The sequence below is a fragment of the Acomys minous genome (assembly GCF_964271855.1).
Source record: "Acomys minous genome assembly, chromosome: 5".
NCBI lineage: Eukaryota > Metazoa > Chordata > Mammalia > Rodentia > Muridae > Acomys > Acomys minous.
The window spans coordinates 115,407,642-115,434,337 of NC_140494.1; the positions used below are offsets into that span (position 1 = coordinate 115,407,642).

A 26,696-nucleotide genomic window follows, 5' to 3' on the forward strand; every position below is an offset into this window, starting at 1 on the left:
TCTATCAACAACAGAGGACACTTAGATTACAAAGGAGCTGAAGAATTCCCACCACTTGGTGATGTCACAGCAGTCCTATCACCCGTGTGAGGTGACCTGGTCTCTGGCTGCCAGTCCAGCAGAGCATAACTGCACGGAACACACACGTAATGGAGATGGAAACACCGTACCTACAGGGCTTAGGCTCTTATTACACTGTTGTGTAGTATTGGTCACTATACATAGGGCACTGTCTATGCTAGGCAAGCTTCTTACCACCAAGATACCCTTAAAAATTTCCTTTTTTACAAAAAGATTTTACATTTGATTGTGTGTGGGAGAGGGAGCTAGAGTGTCCATGTGAGTGCAGGTGGGCCAGACGGCCTTGAGTCCCAGGAACCAGGATACGAGGCAGCCGTCAAGTGCCTAATGTGGCTGCTGGGAACTGAATGTGAGTGGTAAGAGCGCTCAAACTCTTAGCCGCAGGGCCATCTCTTATATCCACGATGCTAACAAGAACAGACAGAGCCACAGCCTAGCCTAAAAAGACTACCATGCTATGCCATGAGAGGACAGGCATATGCTGGAGATCATCATCATGAAAGAGCAAACACAACCAAAGCCAGAGCTCACGGCCACGCTGCTTCCGTTCCTGTGCTTTGGACAGACAGACCTCTTTTGCTCAGAGAACATGGTTCTTTATAGACTTAATTACATTTTTTAAAGGTACCAATAAACTTCTGTTAATTTTTTTTAAAGGTTAAGACAAAAAGCTTTGTTAACTCGGTAGCAGCAGCAGGACCAGGGCTCTTCAGGCCTTTTCCTCCCAGGTCCTGGGGTGGTAGCTCTTTTCTGCTAGGCTGTTTCACATTCCTCTTTTTACTCCTTCCAGTAGCTAAAACACCTCTAAAACACCTTTATAGAGTAAACAATTTAAGTGTTCCTGTTCACACCATCACCTCACCAGACCAGGGACTCACAATGAACATCACAGGAAGTTAGGGGACAGACCAGGGACATTATGCGCCCCTGTGTGATGCCCTGGGTAAGCCTGGGACTCATGGGATTCAAAAGCTTTATCAGGAAGAAGACCATTTAAAAGGGGACCACAGTCTTCTATAATGTCAACGGCACTTGAGACAAATTGATGGAATTCCTCCTGGTCAGATATGACAGCTAAATAAACAGCTGAACCCAACTGGTTCTGCAGAGGGACCAGCACTGCCAAGAACCGTGGTCATCTGCTGTGAGGGGTAGATTATTTCATCAGCATTAAAGGTACCAAACTTAGCAACTGTTCTATGATTGTCAGACACTATTTTGGGGAAACACCTGCTCAAGTACTTGAGGGACAGGCCACGGTGTCTGTGGAGAGAGTGAACAAGTACACTGAGGACAGGATGACTCATCACATAGGGCAAAGGTCAACAGGTACACACCTGAGTAAAGGATAATTAGGCTTTTCACAGTTTTTATTCTTGCACCTTTGAAATTATTTCTAAATAAAAACTTAAAGACAATAGGATGGTTCTCAACTATAGCCAGCCCTGGAAGCACCCAGACACCTCCAACAGCTTAGGGTGTGGCCTCCGTAGCTCTCGATTCCACTGTGCAGACAGACAAACACTGGAGCCTGAGAAGAAGCTGCCCGGCCACCCGCGGGACTATGAAGACTGCACGTGTTAAGTAGGCAGACAGTTTAACTTGTAGGGTGATGGCCAACAGATTGCCCCTCCAGTCGTGCTCAAGCCAAGAAAAATTACATGCCAAGCTGGCGGGGACAAGAATGCAGTATCCGGCGATTTCCTGGCTCCCAGCTCCTCCATTAACATGCCTGGCAGAGTGCAAGGAAGATGATGCTCTCTCACAAGGAAGCAGCTGAGTGTGAGCATCAGAGGATTGTGGAATTTGTTCCTTCAACAAGTTCAAGGAGCGGGTACCAGTGGCACATGATCAAGGCAGTTAGTTCCCTACTCTAGAACTCGCTGGATCATGCAGAAAAGGAGGAGCTAGTGTTGCTGACTACGCATTGCTGGGCTCAGTCCCAACCTGTGACAGGAGAGCCATAGAATGGATGACTGTGCTGGGAAGGAGGCTGAGGTGAAAGGTCACAAGCATCCCTGCCCACTATGGAGGGCGGAGGGAAGGGGCATAGGTCAGGAACTAATGCATTCCTGTAGCTCTGAAACTGGGGAAGCCTGTGCTGCTTCCGCAGGACTTAGGTTCAGTGTCTCTTCTTTGCATAGTTCCATTTCAGAAGGACTTAAAGATATTGAGACAGCTTACACTGAAGGCCCTCGCTGACCATGAACTCAGCCCTCCTCTATCTCTGTGACTGGCTGGCTCCCCAGCTGACTGAGTCGGAACTCTGAGATTCATTTTAGAGTCCTCTGCTGTCTTCTGTCCACACTGAGTGGGTGCACACTGCCTTTCCTTCTGCTAGTCCCCACTAGTGCTCTACTGCATCATCCTAATGGAAGTCCCTTCACACTCCTTCCAACCCATCCTCCGAATTGCATCAGGGACCATCTGTGGCCGGCCTGCTGCCATCAGCAGTATGTTTAGCCTTCACCTGCACAAGTCCTGTAAGACCAGAGAGGGTTTTTGTTAGAGAATCTGTTTCTTCCCCCAGGTGCATCCTAAGCCCTGGCAGAAGCACATCCTGTGCATCCTCCCCAGACCCCTGCAGAGCCTTCCAGCTTCTAGGCTTGGGCATTTTCCCCAGGAGCCCATGAAAGTGACGCCACTAAGTCCTCTGCACAACACAGGGCCCTGGTCTCTCTGTGTGCCTCCTCTGGGCCCCATTCTTTTACATCACCATCACTGCAGTGATGGAAATCACCTGCTCCTGCATGTCTCCTGCCCTTGGGACTAGGACAGCATTGTCACTGTGTCTATCCTCCAGGCCTTTGCACACTGCGGATGATCTGATACTCTAAAAGCACCTGTGGTTTGCTGACTCCATGGCCTTTAGAATCTGCCAGCATATAATGAAAACCCATGCAGTCAACAGCAGCATTTGAAATATTATACTGCTGCTCTGGAACTGAACTATCCCCCAAATAATTAAAAATTACACATGGTGAGGGCTGATACAGAGTTTATTGAATTAAACTTTTCTATTTACAATTGAGATCACATCTACATACTATTTTGCTAGTCCACATGGCTACATTGCCTCTAATGAGTTAAAGACTTACGTTCAGTCACACAGAAACTCACACGCTTACACTAATTGCTTTAAAACAGTAGTGCATACATTATAGTCCTCCTATAAAGCAGCTTTGAGTAAAAACCACTAGTTTCAAAGATCAGTCTCTGATTTTGAAGATGAACAAAGACATACACTGTATGATTCTAAAATCTATGTTAGCCATTTTGTACAACTGCTATGTTATTGTACTACAGTATATTTTCTGTAAAAGGACACTGGCGAGGGAGGGGCACCAGACAGTTGGCGTCTCCCTCACACCCCCAAACCTTTGGCCAAGAGTTCTCATTGAAGATGAAAAAGACCCAGTGATACTCCAACACTGTCACATCACGCCTCGGAAGCGACAGAAGCAGGCCCACGCCCTCCTTTGGCTCTACCACACTAGGGAAACTTGTTAGTGGTTCCGAGAGGAAGGGCATGGAGAATCAGCTAGAACAGGGGTAAGAAGGTCATAGGTGGGTAGGTAAGTACATGAAATGCCAGCCTGCTGTCCAACACCAGTGTACGTGTGCTTTGACTAGATGAACTCAGGAGCCAACTGCCGCAGGCCTGCTCAATTCACCTTCCAAATCAGAACAAGGATACTAAAAGTTAGCCCAGGCTTGCCTGTCTGCTACGCGTAGGTTCCACCAGTGATGAGGAGCTCATAGGCAGGGTCTCTACTCCGTCTGCACAACACGATGCAGGCGCACAGCATGCCCAACAGCTGCAGGAAGAAAACAGTATGAAATGGCTGAAGCTCTTGGCAAGTGTGTATTTCTTTATTGGCAATGAAGGTTATTTCAAGTTTTAGTGACCCCAAATTGTCAAAAAGCAGTAACAACAATGAAAGGGAATTTTTTATGAACACATGGTATTTAACAGAAGTAGCTAAGCACTAAGTGTCAGCTCTCTGCCCTATATCCAGGAACTCTGTGAGGCCAGCACTGTCCAAGGCTATTTTACTGAAATACCCCATTAGGGATACATAGTAGTTGGGCATGGTGGTACACGCCTGTAATCCCAGCACTCTGGAGGCAGAAACAGGCAAATCTCTGTGAGTTAGAGTCCAGCCTGGTCTACAAAGTAAGTCCAGGACAGCCAAGGCTACACAAAGAAACTTTGTCTCCAAAAACAAAAAACCCCAAGCCAAACCAAACCAAAACAATACATAGTGTCACATCCCAAAGCAGTTTCTATGGTGAAGGAAACGGCCTGTCTTTGTGCACAGAGGCTACTGAGCACTTGAAATGCAGCCACAGCCACTGAGTTGCACTTTAAATGTTTAACTTCAATTACAATGTGGCTGTGGCGTCCATGTTAGACAGCACACGTCTAGAGAAACCTGTTTGATAGTGTCTTTTTAGACATCTGGATTTAGGGAAGAAGAGCTTCATTAAGAACCCACAAAACCTCATAAAAGTGAAAAGCCAGCCTTAATGTCAAAAATGTATTTTGAAGGCTTCTGCTTATTAGTTACTACTTTTGATTCTGTGGCATTAATGACATAATGTTTGTCAAGGGCCATTGCTCCTTCCTAATTTTCCATTTTAATAAGTACTTCTGGAGTAGCATATTGGGATAGAGACATGTTACATTGATAAACAAAAGGATTAAACTAGATTATTAAAGAAAGTAATTCGAAAAGTCTCTCTCGCAATCTCTCACAAAATACAAACAGTAGCCAACGTTACTTTGCTGTTCTGAGTCCCCACAGACAGTTGAAGGGCCTAAGTTACTGGACTTTAAAAGGCAGAGGACTCATTCACAACTCCTGCTGTTTTCCCAGAGACCACACCAGCATCAGGGACCCCAGATAACACCCTCATCCTCTGCTTGCCAGCTCCTCTTAAAGCACAACTAACACTTCTGCTATACGTATGAGAAACGGCTGGATACAAAACTAACAAAAAAAAAAAAAAATCAGTAGCCTTCCTAGATACAAGTGATACAGGGCTGAAAATTAATCAGAGAAACAACACCCCTCACAAAAGCCATAATAACATAAGACTTTAGTGTAACTCTAACCAAGCAAGTGAAAGACCTGTATGACAAGAACTTCAAGTCTTTGAAGAAAGAAATTGAAGAAGACATCAGAAGATGGAAAGATCTCCCATGCTCATGGACCAATAGGATTAATATAATAAAAACGGCCATCTTAACAAAAGCAATCTACAGATTCAATGTAATCCCCATCAAAATTCCAACACAATTATTTACAGACCTTGAAAGAACAATTCTCAACTTCATATGGAAAAACAAAAAACCCAGGGTAGCTAAAATAATCCTGTACAGTAAGCGCTCTTCTGGAGGCATCACCATCCCTGATTTCAAGCTGTACTACAGAGCAACAGTAATAGAAACCTCATTGTATTAATATTAAAGCAGACAGATTGATCAATGGAATTGAAGACTCACAAGTAAATCTACACATCTATTGACACTTGATTTTTGAAAAGAAGCCAAAATTATACAATGGAAAAAAGACAGCATCTTCAATAAATAGTGCTTGTCTAACCGATGTCTACATGTAGAAAACTGCAACGAAATCCATGTATATCACCCTGCATAAAACTCAAGTCCAAGTGGATCAAAGACCTCAACATAAAACCAGAGACACTGAACCTTCACATCTGACATAGGGCTAATTTCCAAAATATATAATGAACTCAAGAAACTAAACAACAAACCAAATAATCCAATTAAAAATGTGGCACAGATCTAAACAGATAATTCTCAACAGAGGAATCTTAAAGGGCCATGAAGCACTTGGAGAAATGTTTAACGTCCTTAGTGGTCAGGGAAATGCAAATCAAAATGACTCTGAGATTCCATCTTACACCATCAGAATGGCTAAGATCAAAAGCTCAAGCAGCAGCTCATGCTGGTGAGGATGTGGGAAAAGGGGAGCACTCCTCCATTGCTGGTGCAAGTGCAAACTTGTACAACCACTTTGGAAATCAGTATGTGCTTTCTCAGAAAACTGGGAATCAAGCTACCTCAAGACCCAGCTCAAGTCACCACTCCTGTGCATATATATACCCAAAGGACACTTCACCATACCACAAGAACACTTGGTCAGCTATGTTCGTAGCAGCTTTATTCATAATAGCCGGAAACTGGAAACAACCTAGATGTCCCTTAAAGGGACAAGAAAATGTGGTACATTTATACAAGAGTATTACTCAGCTGTTAAAACAATGACATCATGAACTCTGCAGGCAAATGGATGGAACCAGAAAAGGTCATCCTGAGTGGGGTAACCCAGACCCAGAAAGACACACATGGTAGGCACTCAATAAGTGGATATCAGCCATAAAGTAAAGGATGGCCACACTACACCCCACAGACACAAAGAAGCTAAGTAACAAGGATGGCTGGGGGGTGGGGGCGGGGGGAGCGCACGGGGATGTGTGAGTAGACACGGAGGATGGATGCAGGGGAGGGGGGGAGAATGGATGTCAGGGGTGGGCACAAGAGAGATCAGCTGGGAAGAAAGCACTGGAGGAAAGAACTGAAATGGGCAGGGGGTGGGGAAGGGCATCTCTAGGATGATCTAGAAACCTAGGGCAATGGAAACTCCCAAAACTCTATGAGGATGACCCTAGCTAAGACTCGTAGCAATGGAGAATATGGAATCTGAATGAGGCATCTCCTGTAACCAGGCAAAACTTCCAATGGGGGTACTGGGCCACAAAACCTTCGACCTACTATTTTTCCTACAAGATGTGCTGGGGCAAAGATGGACAGAAATCGAGGGAGTGGACAACCAATGACTGGTCCAGCTTGAGACCCATGCCATGAGAGGGAGCCCACCCCTGATACTATTAATGATACTCTGCTATACTTGCAGACAGGAGCTAGCATAACTGTCATCAGAGAGCCTTTGCCCAGCAACTGGGAGAAGAGGAGGGAGGGGAAACTGCAGTCAGGATGTAAAATTAACTAAAAACTTTAAAGGGTCTCTGTACATACAGGGGCAATCTAATTTCAGCAAATGCACCTGGGTCTAATACACGCAAACTCGGAAAGTCAAGCTCTGCCTTCCATCAGCTGCTATTCCACCCATTGAGGCTGGGAGGCTGCTGCTCAAATCCATCAGCACCACTACATTAATATTTACCAAGCGGTGGCCGGGCGGTGGTGGTGCACGCCATTCACCCAGCACTTGGGAGGCAGAGGCAGGTGATCTCTGAATTCAAGGCCAGGCTGGTCTACAAAGAGAGTTCCCGGGCAACCAGGGCTACACAAAGAAACCCCATCTCAAAAAACCAAACCAAACCAAACTAAACCAACATATTTACCAAGTGGCTGCTGACCTATAGGACCATAACATGCTGCTAAATCTAACTCTAAGCCTATCTACTACCAATTCTCAGAGAAATGTATTTCTGCTCATTACACATCAAAGCAGTCTGTAGACTAGCTCTAAAACAAACACACTGATGTTATCAGGCAGTATTAAACTAAGCAATAAAAAACTACTAACATCATGGCCTTGCCAGGAGGAGAAAACTACTAACATCATGGCCTTGCCAGGAGGAGAAACAGTTCTCCCTTCTCATCTCCACCACCTCACTTTATCTCAGCTGGGTAAATTCCACTGGGGCCACAGCCTCAAAATGAGGTCAAAACACATCTCATTTCACTTAAGTCAACTTGTACAGACTTTAAAGCAACTTAAAAGGCACAAAAAACCCTACTGATTGGAAATGAGACCATTTAACAGCATTAAGCTATATCCAGAAACGTCTTATTCTCACCATTAAGTATTACAGAACCACTTACAGCACTCCGCTACACTAACACTACATTGATTACTGAAAATTTGCAACAAAAGACTTGGAAATATTACAGGAATTTAAAAGCTTTATTACTTCTTAAAATGAGGCAAGGCTACACAGAGAAACCCTATCTGGGGAAAAATGAACATGTACCTTGTAATATTTAAGTCATGGGAAGCAATCTTTACTTAGGTCAAATAAAACACCAAATATAAAATCTGTTAAGAAGGAAAAGGCACCAATGGACAGCACATTCCCCACAGTCATGTGGAGAGCGGGGACTGACTCTGACATGAACTCTGGCACCCCATATTTGACCACCTCCCCTTGGTGGGGAGGCCTGGTGGCACTCAAAGAAAGGATAAGCAGGCTACCAAGATGAGACTTGATAGCTTATGACCATATAGTGGGGGAGGAGGTCCCCCTCGGTCTTAGACCTAGGGGAGGGGACTAGGGTGAACGGGAGGATACAAGTGATGAGTTAACAACTGAGTTGTAATCTGAATAAATTAATTAAAAAATATGCTTACTATATAAAAAACTAACTGCTAAATAAAATGTTCTGTGATAGTCTGTAGAGGTGGAGGAAAGTTAGGTATTTTCACGCAAAATTAAGCAATCTTTGTCCTGCAAGCACTCTTTTCTGAGAAATAATGGCTAGTGCCTATAGAAACTCACTTAGATTCTTCACTCTTCAGTTTCACAGCCACACACTTTGCTACAAATAGACTATGACATGCAGAACCGAGAACCACTACTTGCCTTTGTATGACAAGACTTACACAAGTACCTACTAACATCAACTGAAGTATTCTCCTAAAACAAGATAGTACACAGCCAAACAAGGTAAATACATATAACAAAAGATACCAATCTGTTTTTGAGAAACAAGATACAAACTGTATGATTCTCTTTATACCTGACTTTGAACTGTGGTGGGAAGAACAGTTATAAAAACAAAAGTAAGAGCCAGGAGTGGTAGTGCACGCCTTTAATCCCAGCACTCGGGAAGCAGAGGCAGGCAGATCACTGTGAGTTCGAGGCCAGCCTGGTCTATAAAGTGAGTCCAGGACAGCCAAGGCTACACAGAGAAACCCTGTCTAAAAAAAAAAAAAAAAAAAAGGAAGGGATACTGTCATACTGAAGCCATTTGTTTTTATTTTTTTGTACTATTGGGCTAGAGAGATGGCTCAGTGGTTAAGTGCACTTAATTGCTCCTGCAGAGGACCTGAGTTTGACTGCCAGCACCCCATATAGTGTCTCACAACCATCTGCAAGCCCAGTGTGAGGGGATCCAACAAGCACAGACATGAACACATGCAAAACATCTTGAAGAACTCACAGAAACTCAGAGAAATGAGTTGCCTCTACAAACAAAGGTGAGGGGGCTCAAGAGGGTTAGGGAGATGATTCAGCAGTTAAAGCTTCTGCCATGGAAGCCAGGACCAAAGCTCAGACTGCCAGATCCTATGTAATCACCAGGAGAGCCTAGCAACCCATCTGTTAATTCTGGAGACCATGGAGGCCAGAATATAGCACGTGATTCCCTGAAACTGAAATTACAGTTGTGTGCCGACACGTGGGTGCTGAGAATCACACCAGGGCCCTCTAAAGAGCAGTCAGTGCTCCCAACCACTGAACCATTTCTCCAGTCCCTGTCACTGATTGCCCCTCCCGCAACTCATACCCTCACTTTACCAACTGAGCTATTTCTCTGCCTAGAGCATGCCCACTGGAAGACTCCAAAGATCAGCGATCAGTCTTCCTCATGTTGCCTGCTCAGCACAATCTCTCAAGAACTTAACGAAGAACTTTGATTTGTACTATTATTAGAACTTTGGATACAAAATTCCTAGTTGATCATTTGTCTATTTGCAAGAAAGTATATTATCATGTTGATTAATAAGCTGACAAGAGATATAAGAAAAATGTTAAATAAACCTTGTTATAACAATCAGCAAGGATTTTCTTCTTTCAGAGTTCTTTTTCTTTTTGGTACTAAACACACCTGGATAATTTAACAAGGCTAGAGCAAGGGTTAGTAGATAGTTTCTTAAAGGGACATAGTAAATATTTTAGGCTTTTTAAACCAAGAAATTTGGTCTCTGCTACAACTACTATTCAACTGTACCATTTTCTCTAGAGTGCCAATTAGTCAGGATTATAAAAAATCTAAAAATCTGATCTGAAAACTCCAATTCTTTAGTTTATAACCGGAAACAAAATACTAATGGGATGAGAGTTCAGACTTTACTTCTCTATTGCCTCTCTGATGGTCACAGTGCCTTTGCTCTTCCTAATTTTAGTGGCAAAGCAAAGGGAAAGAATTGGAGAATCTCTAAGTATTCTTTTCTAGCTTGAAACTTCCATGTCATGTGACAAACATAAAGGCTACTGAGTCACCTCTGTCACCATTAGTTTTCCACTCAGAACACCACTACATTTTGACACCAAAGGTTTAGAACATTTAGAGACAGACTCTTTTCTTGGTTTTTCAAGACAAGGTTTCTCTGTGTAGCCCTGGCTGTCCTGAAAAACTCACAGAGATCCACCTGCCTGTGCTTCTGCCTCCCCAGTGCTGGGATCAAAGGCATGGACCACCACTACTGAGCTACAGACACTTTTGTTTTGTTTTTCAAGACAGTGTTTCTTCGTGTAACAGACCCCTGTCCAGGACTCACTTTGTAGACCAGGCTGGCCTCTGACTCACAAAGATCCTCCTGCCTCTGCCTGCTGAGTGCTAGGATTAAAGGCGTGCGCCACCATGCCTGGTCCAGGCCTTTTTTAAAACGTATTGGACAGATGGCTCAGAGGTTATGAGCACTGGCTGCTCTTACAGAGTTAATGAGTTCAATTCCCAGCAACTACATGGTGGCTCATAACCATCTATAATGAGATCTGGTGCCCCGTTCTGGCCTGCAAGCACACATGCAGGCAGAATACTAATACTGTAAACATAATAAATAAGATCTTCTTTTAAAAAAAAAAATGGGGGGAAATCTATTGTTTTGCTTGCAACCCAAGTTTTTTTACTTTCCAAATCACTAGATTTTGAATCTGCGAAAACTCAGAATCCCTGACTTAGCCTTCCTAATCTGAAAAACAAATAAAACCACGTATCCTTATAAACTACTACTTACATCGGGACACAGCTAGAGAAAGAGCTTCCCTCAGTCTTCATATGCACAGCTGGGTACTTCCTGAGACATGACCTCTACACAATCCCAAAGCTCTTTGTTTCTTTCTAGTATGCACAGCTTTATCATCACAGAAATTACCAAGAATGCGCAGGCCAGAATCCCACTTGGGAAGACTGCTGTTCTCCTACTTTATTATTTTAGCTAAATGAATGTATTTACATACACAACCAAAATGTGGACTACATCCCTGCTAGATTACTGTTATGCTGAGCCATAAAGTAAACGCTTGGGATGGCAGGGACTGCAGCAAATATGAAGCTAGGCTTTGGAATGAATCGTTTCATTGCTGTTTGAATACCAGAAAAATAAACAATCACCCTTTGCCATTTTAGAGGCACTTTCCAGTAAATATAGTAGTTTCTGCTCAAATGTGCAAAGAGCAGGAAAGCCAAACACCTTATATTTAAAGTAGCAATTATGCTTGTTTTAATGTAACAATTAAAAGGTGTCATAAAATACATTTGAGGCTAGAAGCCTATTTCAAGAACTAAAAGCTTTGAAAAATACTCAGAAGCCGGGCATGGTGGCACATACCTTTAATCCCAGCACTCGGGAGACAGAGGCAGGTGGATCTCTGTGAGCTCAAGGCCAGCCTCGTCTACAAAGTGAGTCTAGGACAGCCAAGGCTACACAGAGATACCCTGTCTCGGGGAGGAAAAAAAAAAAAGTAAAAACAAAACTCAAGAACAGAAAAACAAGAAAGTGAAATAGTATTAAAAACAAAACAAACAACAACAACAACAACAAAAAAAAACTGAAGTGAAAGTTTTCCACTTCCAAACTGAAATATAGCAGTATTTTTAAAGGTCTGTGGAGTTCTATCAAAATACTGGCCAGGACTACCCATGGTCTAAGTTTGTTATTTGAATGATGCCCTCACTAACCAATACAGGAAAACAAAGCAGAGTCTCCTCTAATAATCCCTTCCTATAAACGTCACTGGTTTCTTTGAGCCATTCTGGGTCTAGGTCCAGAGACAAGCTTTTGGAAACTGGTGGCTGGTACGTGAAGATTTGCTCTGCTTAATAACTAAAACCATGAGGGCTGACATGAGAGAACAAACTGCCTCTGGTAACAGCCTCTCTTGGCTAGCGCTGCTCACCTGAATAGCTGCGAAGGCCAGTGCTGCCCAGATAACATGCATCAGGATTTCCTGTAGCTTCTTCACAACCAGAGCCTCGCAGCCCTGTAACACACGGCCTCGTTAGATTTGTTCTTAAGAGAAAAAGCTGCAGACACCAATTACTAGTCACTGACAGCCATGGAACCGAAAACAACTAATGATTAAAACAACTTATAGATGCACAATTAAAACAAAACACAACACATTAAAATGTCATTAAAGACAAGTTTAAAAGACTGAAAAGAAGTCCCAGCACAGTGACTAGGATAGTGAAAAATAGTTCAAACTCACCTCGGCATAGAGGTCGGAGGGGTTGGCCAGGCTGCCATTACAGCTTTTAGCAGTCTCTCTGCAGCAACTAAGAGGAACACTCTGGTTTTTTGTTTCTTTGAACCAATCTGTATTTTCCCAGTCTGAATAGTTATGAATTCCACAACAGTGCAACTGGATAAGAGAGAGAAATTCCTTAGGTGATGGAGGTGTCTGTTGGGCTCTGTGCACAACAGAGCTTTAACAAGCTACTCCAGATCAGTGACACACAGAACTTTCTACAGTAAAGAACACACAGACTCTGTACAGTCCAGGGTGTAGCCACTAGCCACATGAAGATGAAAGGAGCACTTAAAATGTGGTTAGTGTGTCTGAAGAACTAGATTTTCATCTCAATTTAAATATGGCTATGAGTTCTAGATCTGTACATGAAAAGTACATTGCCTAAAAGAGGTATATTCTTATTAAAGCAATCTTTATATCTGGGGGAGGGGAGGATACCGAGACTGACTTCATGATTTTAAATGTTGTCTATGCGTGGATACGGGCATGCAAGTGCAGGTAACCACGCAAACCAGGTGCCACGCCCTAGAACTGGAGTTACAGGCGGCTGGAAACTATGCAACACAGGTGAAGGGAACCAAACTCAGGTCCTCAGCAAAAGAGTACATGCTGCTAAGCACCAAGCCATCTCTCACCCCTCACACTGCACAGCTATCCAGCTGAGTTAATATCATTTCCAATGGCAAAATGCTTACGAAGTTTTGTTTGGAATGTATGTGGTTTACTTTAAGAAAATAAAGAAAAAGTTGAAACGAGACTGACAAAAAGCAAGAAACATGGAGGCAGGGTAGCAGGCACACACTTTCTTACGGCTGTGAAGGTCCACTCAGCCCACACTCCCATAAAGAGAAGCGCTAGTTCCTGTGGACCCATGTGTCAACAACCTTCAAGGAAGCTCACCTGTCTCTGTACATAGTCAATAGCACGGCTGGCAGCATCGGAGTTGGTCCCATTGTAGGTCTTATATACTTTCTGAATGCTTCGATCAACCTCATTCTCCACCTGAACAAAAGAAAAGATTCCATCCCTCAAAAATACTGCTCAATGTAACATTAGTCAAAGTTGCAACTAATATTCCTAAGTAGCATGTTTGTAAGTTGCCAGAGTACTCTGTACACTTATGGTAAGAAAAAGATTTGCTGCTCCACTTAGATTCAAACTAACAGCAAACAGTTAAGATCTATTAAATCACGCAGGTTAGTGGCCTTCAAAAAGACTACGCAAAAGAAGCTAGCATGACAAGCCACTCAAAAGGAACAAAGCAACAACTGTGCATTGGGCAGGTGCCACCCATGTGGATATCAAATGTCTAAAAAAAAAATACAATTTGTATTTAGCTATACTGAGAAAAGAAGTTGCATAAATAAATGCCAATTAACCTTAGGTATTTTAAAGCAGTAGCACCACTGAAATAAGCCAAATGAAAGTGCTGACTCTGGTGGGATGAATATCTTTTTTTCACTTTACCTGAAAAGCTTACACCAGCTTTCAAAGCACTGTGTGAGTCACAGTGGACAACGTACCTTTGCTCTGTACACGTATCCCAAAACCACCACAACAACTTCTGTGACAAAAACCAAGAGCAAGATGAAAACAAACTGTAAAGAAACATGATCAGAAATTAAGTAGATTAATAAAGACAGTTCAAATATTCTCTACTTTAAAAAAATTATATGGAAAAAATTATATGGGACAACCTCTAGAAGTTTAAGACAGACATCTCCCTCTACAGAACTTCTCTCTCAGTTCATAAAGAGGACCAGGTAAAACAGTCCCCCGTGGTCTGAACACGTGGTGAGTGAAGTGTTAACTTACCGTGGCGAGCCCACAGCGACTCTCCCGGATTGTGGCACAGCAGCCAATTAGGCCGATAATGAAAAGCAAGGCTCCTACAGCTATGATCACCACAGCAGGGAAGAGTGTGTACACATCCTCAAAGAAGTGGTCGTAGTCGTCGTAAGTGATGAAGACATAGGCTCCCACATAGCAGAGAATGCCAGCTGCCCCCTGTGAAAAGCAGGGTGAAAACACTAGTCTGAGTCCCACCACCGCAGTCTTCCTGCTCTTTCCTAGGTTATAATTTCTTTTCTGAGACTCTGTGCATCCCAACTGACCTTGAATTTCTGCCCTTCTTGCTTGCACTGTTTTTTTTTCTTTCTTTCTTTTCTTCTTCTCCCCCCCCCCCCCCCCCCCCCCCGCCAAAGGCAAGGTTTCTCTGTGTATCCCTGGCTGTCCTGGACTCACTCTGTAGACCAGGCTGGCCTCGAACTCACAGCGATCTGCCTGCCTCTGCCTCTGGGCTTAAAGGCATGTGCCATCATGCCCAGCCGATCTGCACTTTCAAGTACCAGGATTGCAGTGGGCACCATCAACTCACCTTAGGTTGTGCTGGGATCTAACCCAGGCTGTGCTCATGTTATGCAAACACTGTACCAGCTGAAGCTTGTCTTCAACCCAGGAGGGTATAAATTAGTTAGCGTTCCATCACTCTTAAATCAGTAAGGCTGAAACATTCCTGACTCCTTATTAAAATTCTTTGGACATTTGGGAGTCATGGGTGCTGCAACACTTAGGGGAAGGTGGATGCAGAAAGCCTTACTCAATATCCAGGCCCCTTCTCCACGGGCATTTTATACATTCTCCATCACTTTTGGTTTGTGAGCATGGGGCCCCACCCAGCTCTGTGCTGACAGCTACCTGCATATAGATAAATAGCCACACAGTGCTAGGACTTGCTAAACTGCTCTGAAAAGCAGAACTTGCAGAGCTTTCACACACTGGGATTACTTCATCTTTGGAAATTAAACATATAAGTCTCTGAGCTTGCATACAGCTTCCACAGTTAACACTAATTACCATTCAACCTCTGACCCTGAAAACTCAGTTCAGTGCTGAAGGCTGTGGGGTTCAGTACCCCTGGACACCACAGCTCCAGCTTAGAACACATCCTCCCAGCCACTGCTGGATCTCCAGTAGCCTGATTCACACACTCGTGTGTACACACAGCCGCCCCTCCACACCCCCTGCTCTATAGACCAATCTAGCTTCAAGCTGAGATGCACTGGCCACTGCCTCCTGAGTGCTGGGACTAAAGGCACACGTCACCCACGCCTGGCTAACACACTATTATTATTATCTTTTAAATGGGAAGAAACTTCAAGCCAATGCTCCAGTTATTGTCTAGCCTAGCACTCTTATTGTGGACCCTATTCTTCATAATTGAATACACTGAGAATAATAAATAAAAACGTGACTGAAGGAGATGACTTTTTTTTTACACCCTCTCTGCTCCACTGCTAGTTTCCCTAGCTGCTGCTATTCTCACACTCAGAAGGATTCTCCAGATTCAGGTGCTGCAGTCACACCTCCTCACTTCTGCCTCATGTCCCAGCTAACTCACTCTCAACCTCCTCACAGCACCTCGATGTCACCTTACTGAAGCCCTTGTCTTAACCTGGGCTACCCTTAATCTTAATCCGACTCTCCCCTCACCCCTAAATATGTTCTTTATAAGAATTATTGTTGTTAAAAATATGAACAGGGCAAGGCCTAACTTGCATAAAATGCAGATTATGCAAATTTTTTGGGTTTTTTTTTTGGTTTTTCGAGACAGGGTTTCTCTGTGTAGTCCTAGCTGTCCTGGAATGCACTCAGTAGGCTGGGCTGGCCTCAAACTCAGATTCTGTTTCTTTATATACCTCCTGGGCACAAATTGTGCCTGTTTACCTTCCAGCTCTGTGCCACCATATGTGTCAGTTAAAAGACTGCCTGGCATGAGCAAGCATCAAAGTTTGCAGAGCAAAGCTCACCATAACCTCCACCTCTGCCTAAAGGATAGCTGGCTGTGGCTGGCTTGTGTGTGTTGTCCCCTCAGGGCAGTCAGGTCACTATTCAAATACAATTCGGAAACTAACTCAGTTTACTGGATTTCGATGGCCACAACAGTCTGGGACAGTCAGACTGTAGGCAGTAATTAGTAGTACACCATTAAAGCAAACGCTATACTAAGAGCTACTAGGCCTGCTGAAATTCACAAACACATTGGCTTTTGGGATATGTCACTGTGGGATGAGAAAAAAAGACGAGGCTTAGCAGTTTAGAAGTATGTGGACTCTGTAACAATGCTTGTTGGGGTGGTTTGGTTTGGTTTTTCAGGACAGAGCTTCTCTGTGTAGTCTTGGCTGTCCTGGACTTTGTAAACCAGGCTGTTCTGGAACTCACAGAGATCCGCTTGCCTCTGCCTCCCCAAGTGCTAGGATTATAGGCGTGTGCCACTGTGCCCAGCTTGTAACAATGCTCTTATTAAAACATTTTCTCAATTACATATGTTATATATTCACAAACATACATACATAATAACACATTTTATTAAAGCGAATAATTCAGTCTTCAAACAGTTAGAAGAAATCTTAAATATGAATTACTAATTATGCCCACCACGTGCACTAAGCTAACTTTACACAAAAATCGTTCCTTTAGAGTTATTTCTTAAAAGATTTATAGGGAGGAGGTGAAGGCATGGTGGCACATGCTTTTAAGCCCAGAACTCAGGAGGCTAAGGCCGGTAGACTTCTATGAGATCAAGGCCTGCCTGGTCTACACAGTATTTCAAAGTGTGTGAGGGCTACAATGAGACCCTGCCACAAAGAGAGGGTAAGGGGGCAGAACGGAAATTGTGGCAAACGTCTCAAAAATAGAACAAAAAAGTTTTAATTAAAATGAACTTGGGAGGTGGTGGCGGCAAGAGAGAAGGCTGCACATACTGTTTTCCGTGGACCTGAGGTTCAATTCCTGGCACCCACATCTCCAAGAGACTCAACATCCTCTTCTGGCCTCTACAGGTACCTGGTCTTGTGCACATATACTCACACCCCACTCCCAAATTTAAAATAAAAATAATATTGTTTAAAAATTAATTCATCACCAGAGAGATGCTCAGTGGTTAAGAGCCTGTACTGCACTTCCAGAGGATGACATGAGTTTGGTTCTCAGTATCCACACTGGGCAGCTCAAAACTGCCCACAACTCCTATTCCTGTTCTGGGCACTCCAGTGCCCTGGTCTAATCTCCACAGGCAACCACATCCACATGCACACACATCCATGTAATTAGAAATAAATCCCTTAAAATTTACTCAGGTGTTTTGTTTGTTTCTATTTAAGCATAGTGTACCAAACCCAGCTAGTAAATGAAGTGTTTTTGTTTTGTTTTGTTTTTTTAAGCTTAGATAAATTTGAATTAAAAAAGGTAACAAGAGGGCTGGAGAGATGGCTCAGAGATTAAGAACACTGTCTGCTCTTCCAGAGGTAATGAGTTCAATTCCCAGCACCCACATGATGGCTCACAACCATTTATAATGTGATCTAGTGCCCTCTTCTGGAATGCATGTGTACATGCAGGCAGAACACTGTAGACATAATAAATAAATCTAAAAAAATTGCAACAAGAGGATAATGCACACTCAAAATTAATATAAAGTATAGGGCACTGAAGAGCCACTTGTGTGATGAGTTTTTAGCCTAAAGAGACGTCTACGAGATTCATACTAAGTGTGCCTGAGGTAATGCAAGGCCTTGGGCTGTTCCTCTCTGACCAGAGTGAGGCATCCATTTGAAACTAAGTGCAAGAATGTAGAAAACAAATCAAAACCCAACGGAAGGTGAGGCAGGAGATCCCACTTGTAAATACTGCTTACTGCCTGAGAGAAGACAGATGATTCAGTCCCTGCTGCATACCATTGTCACAGGACAGAAGAGCAGAGTGTCCACCCCTCAGCATCAGTGGGAAGTAATGGAGCATTTAGACACACCAAGTGGACTGCACTCACTGCTGACAGTGACAGTATAAACAGCAGTGCTTGTCTCTTCTAAATGACTTTTGAAAATATAAAGTAGGTGTTTGCCTCAAATAGTGGCTGAAAAACCTAAACAATTTTAAGTATTTGCCTTAATGACACCCAAACAAAGCTAAACAAGTAAGGTAAATAGCAATTTGTAAGGTCAGCAGCAGAGGTGCATAAGCAGTTCCTACTAGTGATGGGAACTTTGTCCTCACTCTGATTTTTTTTTTTTTTTTTAAGATTTATTTATTTAACATCTGCAGGCCAGAAGAGGGCACCAGATCTCATTATAGATGGTTGTGAGCCACCATGTGGTTGCTGGGAATTGAGCTCAGGACCTCTGGAAGAGCAGTCAGTCAGTGCTCTTAACCTCTGAGCCATCTCTCCAGCCCAGTCACTCTGATTTTTAGTGTGTGACATTATTAGAAAAGTTACCGGAAATTAAAAGGTGAACTTGGTTAGATCCTCGGTTTGTAGGAGGGGGGGTCACTGATGGGACTGGATCAGGACTTTGCCAACAAAGCAGCTGCGGAGGAGAAGGGCAGGGAGGAGAGTGCAGCAGCAGGGCAGAGCTGCTGATAGTCACCTCTGAGACAGTCTGGGCCTGTCAGGATGATTTGTGCCAGGGCAGTGTACTAAAAATAGCCATTCTTTTTACAAAGAAGTAAAGGGGAATTTAGGGGAAAGGCTGAGGTTTTGAAAACAAGATTTTTTTTTTTTTTATGTCCCCATGTTTTAAAAGTCACAGAAATTTAAAACTTCAGGCAGGCTGGTGTTTTTCTGTTAACTGAACTGTTCTTCTACAAATTGAAATACTGGGTTTCTAAGTGAATGTGTTCAAGAAGAAATTTCATTCTTACATAACATTGTTTTTTTGAGGTTTACAAACCAAGGTTGGTGTTGGTTTTGTTTTGTTTTCTTTGGGGGGGAGATGTTACTCAACTTCTCTATAGGGATAAAAAAGATGAGCTAGTGAAATCCTAAAACCCATAAAACTATTTAATTCCTTCTTTTTCATCAAGCACTGAGCCCTGCCTCTGGAAAATGGCAATGGTAAAACTAAACAGATCTGTTTAAAACTGGGAGATAACATTGCTCTGTTGTCAGTTTATCTATATGGAAATCCAGGGCCATGACAATGGAAGCTTTCTGCAGAACATGAGAACGAGGTGACAGAGTCACTGTAGGTGTGTGTGTCAAGAGACACAGGGATCACGCCTACCTACAACTGCAAACATAGGGTCCATCTCAACTTCACTCAAAGCTCAGAGCTTAATGATTTTGCTTCCCATAAACTGCTCCTCCAGAGTGATTTTTGACTCAAAGAATCAATTGGTAAAGAATAGAAACTTGAGAGTGAGAAATAGTCAAAAAGAGAAAAACTGGTTAAAGACTGTACTCTAAACATTATAAAAAGCAGTGGAGAATCACAAACATTCAAATATACCCATATTTAACATTTACTTCTGAGTTTCTGTGTAGCCATATTAGATTTATATGTACCTCACTACTTTCCTGCAAGAAGTTATTGGTAATTCTGTGCAACTCATTTATGGAAGAAACTTTCCCAGAACTTTACCCTCCTGCAATTAAGACTACCTAAGAAATCGAAAATCTTTTTGTTTCTATCAGGCTTACTCTGATCCCTTAATCTTAGCTCACGTATTTCATTTACTCTCTTGCCATCTTTCCAATGACCACGAAAAGACTACCCCAGAAACCTGCAGCGCTCCCTCAGAAATCAAGGCCACCTTTTGAAGCTCCTGAGATAATGACATTTTCTACTTGACGGATTGGTCCATAATGAAGTAAAACAGGATTCAACTTATACCAGAGAAGTATAGTATCTTTTTGAAAAACAATCGGCAACACATAGCGACTTTAGCATTTATACCTAATAACACTTCTAGAAATCTGAAAGTACATCAAATGGAAACAGTGTCTTGTACAACTGTCAAAACGCCACCACAAAATGGCAACAGCAAAATAAAAAATCAAAACCCTAAGAAGGGAGCTTGCACTATAGCCTGGAAACACTGAGAATATAACTTAACATGTGTATAGTGGAGGAAACTACCCATCTTAGTGCACAAACATTTTTAAGAAATAGTCGATACTGTCTGAGCTACGATATTATGAGGGTTTAATTGTTTTTAATATATTTAAGTTTACACACACACACACTCTTGCAAAATTACCTCTAAAGTTAAGACTGGTGTGTGTGTGTGTGTGTGTGTGTGTGTGTTTTCCAGATTAATTCCTAGATCTGTTTGCCCTGGAACACATAAAAGAGGCCTCTCTTCAATCCTACATTTTAGGTGCCTGTCAATTGCTCCCATTTATCACTATTTTTAGGTTTGACTTTAATTTATCCTTTAGATATTTTCTGATGAATACTTCTTTTCAGTAAAAATTCTTTTATCATATTACCAAAAAGAAAACTTTGTCAAAGTCCACTTGGAATGTCAATAAGCTACCAGTATCACTGACATCACTGCTTAAATATTTAATCCTTTTAAACTGTTATTCTGATGACATTGCAAAGGTCATGATCAATCATACTGTATTTTTCCTTCTCAGTTGGTCATTTATATTTACTGTCGATTCAGTCAATCCAGTGTATGACTACCATCAGTTGAGAGCCTCAAAGTTAAATCGCAATTGAAACTGGAGATAGACTCCTTCACCACAGATAAGCTGCTGCAACAGCGTGGAAACTGGCTATCTTAGACTTGCAAGCTTCTAAGGTAATAACTGACTTTTTACAGTCTGAGTGGGATGGGACAACAAGTTAAAACTCCATGTTTGCAGTTGGCCCCTGGAGCCTGCCCCTCCTCCCTCACATGTAACCTATACGCCTTTACTTAGCAATCCGAACATGCCAAGTAAACCCTGTCTTGATGACCTAGCTACTCCTGCCGTACTCAATTCCCTCACTCCATCACTCCCAAACCGGCTTCTTATATTCCACACAGAATTGTACTTCCTTAGAGAAGCCTCTGCCAACCTCAAATGGTCACCAAGTCACATCCACACACCGGCCTAACTTTCTGAACTTTTCCTGGGTCTTCAACCGCCTGTCTTGCTCCACTTGAAAGCTCTGTAAGAACTTTTTGTAGAACAGGTGTGCAAATGTTCATATTGGCTTAACAAAACAATTCTCCTTAGTTATATACATTCACACAGGGAAATAAGTTATTTTAAAAACAGGATACATTTTATATAGCTTTCAGCCTATCCTTATAGAGGTTATTTCATATGAGTAAATGATGCCAGCGCAGGCGCTGACACTTGGCCGGACTTCTCCCCACTCAAGTTGTAGTGTTACTATTTCTTCTCATTACAGATGAAACAACAGACAAAACAAACACAAGATTAGAAAGGCTACAAGCATGGGCAACGTTTTCTCTTACAGCCCCTGTAATGTCTAAAATAAATATGTGCAAAGTAAATACCAGCCAGATGGTTTTTATGAGAGAATAGATAAAGTCATTTGTGTGACACAGGACTTGATTAAGTACCAATAAACCTACCAGAATAAAAGCGTGGTGCCAGAAAGTACTGACTTAGGGCTGTGGAGATGGCTCAGGGTACAGTGCCTGCTATACAAGCACGACTCCCCAGAATCCATGCAGAGGAGGGAGATGTCCTGGCGCTCTTACTAGGAGATGACAGGAAGTGAACACTGAGATAGCAGAGCCCAGGAGCTGTGGCTAGCTAGTGTGGGTGTGCAATGGCCAACAAAGAAGAGAGCCTGGCTCAGATTTTTATTTTTGTTTTTCAAGACAGGGTTTCTCTGTGTTGCCCTTGCTGGCCTGGACTTGCTTTATAGACCAGGCTAGCTTCGAACTCATAGCTTCACCTGCCTCTGCCTCCCGAGTCCTGGGATTAAAAGGATGAGTCACCACCACTTAGCTGGGACAAACTGTCTCTAACAACATGGAAGACTGATCTGAGGTTATCCTCTGCCCACTAAACTAAAATCCTTCATTTAAACATGATAAAGTCTCTGACTTAGTAAACTAAGAACTCTGTCTGACCCTGTACAAAGGTGTGTATTATCCCGATAAGTATTTTAACAGCCTTCAAAGGTAGTCTTTTACCTCAAACCCATGTAACCTTTAATAAATGCTCATGAACCAAGCACTAATACACTTACATTTAAAGCTACACTGCTGTATAAAAACAGAAGATTCAGAAGTGGAAAAATGGCTCAGAGATTAAGAGCACTAGCTACTCCCCCTGGTCCTGAGCTCAATTCCCAGCACCCACAATGCAGCTCACAACTGTCTTGAACCCCAATTCCAGGGACCAGACACCCTCTTCTGACCTCCAGGAATATCAGGCATGGAAGTGGTGAAGACATACACGCAGGCAAAACACCACACATATAAACGTTTTTTAAATGTTGAGTTACCCTTAAAAAAGAAAAACCTAAGACACAACTTGTACACCCCTTTCACTCGTCTAAAGTGATCACTCCAGCTATGCCCCTGAATATGCTAGCAATCTGCTCGAGAACTGAGTTTGAGAAGTCGCTGTCCCAGGCCGCGGCCACCAAGTCTGCTACCCTCATTCCCACCCTCAGGACCCGCACGGTAGGGAGAAGCAACTTCTTGCAAGCTGCCCTCCGACCTACACACATGCATGTTGTGAAATGTACAAACGTGTTACTGCACAAATGCCCACATGCACAAGGAAAAGAAGCAACGGTCTCTCTTTTAAGAGCTACACTGTCTAAACTACACTAACTCTACATTAATAGTTTTGGCCGTCGGATTATTTAATGCATCACTCTATTTCCATATCACAGCTCATCGGACAGACTGCCAAAGAAACCGGTATATGAAGATAGGAGGTTCTGCCAAAGCAATTAAACGTTAACACTTACCAGTTACACATGTCTAGGTTTATAAGGAGGGAGGGGCCACCTATAAGAACACACTCAGTACAAACTGATTACAATTTCTCAGGAAAAATCTGTTAACAAGTTAATGTACTTCCTCCTTCATGACTTAAAACTCTTAAACAGATGAGCTAAATGGTATAGTTTAAGTGTGGGTGCAGTGTCTAACATTAATGGCAAAGTCAGTGTATTTGAAGGAAAAGAGCCTCTAATATGGTCTAATAGTGTCGTCCCCGAGCCCCACAGCTTTTCCAAATCTTTGGAAGTCACACTCTCCTCCAACACCATGGGCTCTAGCAATGGGACAGCCACCTGAGTTTGAACACTGGCCCTGCCACATCTTGGGTGTGTCACCCTAGCTCCCTAAGCTTTGATGCCCTCACTGGTAATATGCACAGCGGTATTCCCTGCCGAATCCCACTCATGTACGTTCTTATCACAATGGCTAACAAGCAGAAAGAACTCAACAGTTACTAGTACTGTCAGATCCCAAAAGCTTGCTGCAAGCTAACAGCGTCAGGAGATACGCCTACATACTGTGGTCTCCACTACATCACTATGTTATTTCCCCCTGCTGTCTGCTTAACTTCCTTCTCAAAGCTCACAAAATTTTACTATTACTAACTTGAATAAAAGGTAAACGAAGCTGGTTGGTGGTGGTGGCCGTCTTTAATCTCAGGGCTGGGAGGCAGAGGCAGGTGGATCTTTGAGGAGTTCAAAGCCAGCCTGGTCTACCGACTGAGTTCCAAGACAGCCAGAGCTACACAGAAAAAAAAAAATCGTCTTGAAAAAAACAAAACAAAAAGGTATACTAAATGAACAATACATCAGCCTCAGCAAAAACTCACTAAGAAGTTCACAAAGTAACTGTCACTGGAGTAAATATGCTTAAACAATTTCCAAAGATTCATAAGCAATCAGCTGGAATTATTAACTGACGTTATACATACAACATGTAATACATATTCTGATTCTTTTTTTTAAATGCCTCCTGTATTTCCAGTATTTTCTCACATTAACACATCCAGGTTCTGAGTGTGAATGGCCTAGAATTCACCTAATAAAGACTCTTCAAAACCAAATGCTTCCATAAAGTCACAAGAAACTACTATGGATACGAATATCCGTAACAACTGAAGTGGATACAAATATCCACCTCAAGGCAGGCCCTATAGGACACACCTTCCATCCCAGCATTCCGGAGGCTGAGGCAGGTGGATCCCTCTGAGTTTGAGGCCAGCCTGGTCTACAGAGTAAGCTCCAGGACAGTTAGAGCGACACAGAGAGGCTATGTCTCGTAAAATAAATAAAAATTTAAAAACAACAAAATTTCGGTCTCTTAAGTGTCTCATTAGCTACAAGGTGTTTTTCCTCTGGGGAATCTCTGAAAACACTTTTTTTTTTTCTTTTAAACAGGCATGTAATTTAAAGTATGAGGTACATCTGTTCTAAATGGGGGAAAAAATCTCAGGAATCCCATTGCCACACAGGTGATTTCAAGCAGTTCGGTCTGAGTCCAATCACGAACCTCCAGCACAGAGCGAAGAACGTCATTTAAGCTACCAGCAGTCGGGATATGAAAGGTTTCATTCTTTGTTAGGGGCAAGAGGAATGAGAAGACTCTTTCCAGAATAGATGTGCATATTTTCCGAGATAGGAGATGAGTGGGAACCAGTGGGGGTGGGTGACGGAACACTAAAGTATGCTCTGTGGAACTATTCAGAGATTATCCTGAGTACTGTGGACAGAGAAACCTGCCCCGGCAAGGATTTATAACAAAGGGAAAAGGAAAAGCGACCAGCCTGAGGACACAAGGGTGAGCTGGGTCCCAAATCATCACTAGTGTGCCATTAACTAATAATTTATCAGAACACACCCAACACTACTGTGTGGGTTACACTAGCAAACTTTCGCTTACAATACCAAGGCAAACAGGCTGAACCCTGTTCTAATGTTAAGTTGTTGCGTGTTATTTATTTAAAAAAAAAAAAAAGATGTGATGGAAGACATGTTTAAAAAGATTTTTTTTTCCTGGTGCAAAGTCCAGAAGGATTTAAGAAGAGGAGAGAGAGCCAAAGAACAACAGGTTACTACAAACTCCCCGGTGAGATAAGGGCTGACCCAAGATAGGACAGATTATAAACACTTTTTCTGGGGTCCGGTACCATCCGCCCCCCCAACGCTGCTCCAAAAGCAACCCATTATAAAAGTGAATTCGTTGCTTTAAAAAAAAATCCCGTGGCAGCGGAAACATTTAAAAGGCTTTATAAGCTCAGGCTACCCACCCGCGTGACAGCGATTTTTCTTGATCAAAGAAATGGTCTGCTGTCTCAGGCTGACAGTCCTTTCAGCTTTCTGGGCTGGTTACCAGCCAAGCAACGCTATACAAAGAGCTCTAAGCCGAAAATTCCTGGCCCGGGACTGGCCCGGAGTCCCCACGTAGCGGCTACACAACCTGGGGACAGCCACAGGCTCTGCGAGGCCTCGGACAAAAGACAGCGGAACCCGGCTCTCCGGGGAGTGTCCCATTTCAGGGCCTGGCGTCCCGACAGACTCAGCGCGGAGAGCGTCCCGCAGGCTGCTCCGGCCGCGGCGACCGGCGTAACCCTGGCCCGGGGCCAGCGAGCCGGAGCCCCCCGAGGCTTCCGGTCGGCACCCCCCGCCCCTGGCCTCCGTCGGGCCGGGAAGGACCCCACCAAGGGCTCCGGGGCCGCACAGCCCTCGGCGACCCCTCGGCTGGCTCCCGAGCACCGCCCGGTCCACCCCGCGCCGCGCTGAGGCCTCTCCCCACCGGCCGGGGCCGCCCGCCAGCTCACCCAGAAGATGAGGTTGAGGAAGACCAGCACGGTCTTGGAGGAGGTGATGCCGCACTGGCCCATGGTGCCGGCGGCCGGCGGAGGCCCGGCTGGGCGAGCGGAGCGGCGCTCACCGAGCGAGGAGGCAATGGCGGCGGCGGCTCCGCTGAGAACTGCTGGGCCTGAGCCGCGCTCCCGCAGCCCCCCGCGCCGCCGCGCACCGCCCCAGCAAGCACCTCGCGGCTGCGTGCAGCCCGCCGCAGCCCCCCTAGGCCGTTCCCAGGCAACTAAGTCCCGCGTCTGCGGCCGCCTCAGCCAATCATTGCCGCGGAGGCCTCGCCGGCCTCGCCTCTTAAAGAGGACGCCGCCGCTTCCCCCCCACCACCACTCCACCCCTCACCCCCCCACCCCCCGGCCTCTGACCGTCCTTGAGTGTGGATTCTCCTCTTTGGGGGAAATTTTAGCGGGACAGCCAACGTCCCCCTTGTATTGAGTGACTTTTTACTAGACGAAATGATTCACAGACCACAGAACTCTGTTCTTT

General features: G+C 43.8%; 1 protein-coding gene across 1 annotated transcript; it reads right to left on the minus strand.

Annotated features, from left to right (window-relative positions):
• Positions 1–3,066: 3,066 nt before the first annotated feature.
• Positions 3,067–26,436, minus strand: LOC311597839 (tetraspanin-3). Its single transcript, XM_084782318.1, has 7 exons — positions 26,174–26,436; positions 14,428–14,619; positions 14,136–14,210; positions 13,513–13,614; positions 12,571–12,723; positions 12,259–12,342; positions 3,067–3,899 (listed from the first exon to the last, which is right to left on the minus strand). The coding sequence occupies exons 1-7, from the start codon at positions 26,234–26,236 to the stop codon at positions 3,807–3,809; spliced, it is 762 nt and encodes a 253-aa protein (XP_084638444.1). The 5' UTR covers positions 26,237–26,436; the 3' UTR covers positions 3,067–3,806.
• Positions 26,437–26,696: the final 260 nt, after the last annotated feature.

Excerpts from the sequence above, each read along its gene's own strand:
- LOC311597839 (XM_084782318.1), bottom strand. The coding sequence starts at position 26,236 with ATGGGCCAGTGCGGCATCACCTCCTCCAAGACCGTGCTGGTCTTCCTC. Across the intron at positions 12,724-13,512 it reads TTGACTATGTACAGAGACAG|TTGCACTGTTGTGGAATTCA; the intron begins GTGAGCTTCCTT and ends TCTCTTATCCAG. Across the intron at positions 12,343-12,570 it reads CCTCCGACCTCTATGCCGAG|GGCTGCGAGGCTCTGGTTGT; the intron begins GTGAGTTTGAAC and ends CGTGTGTTACAG.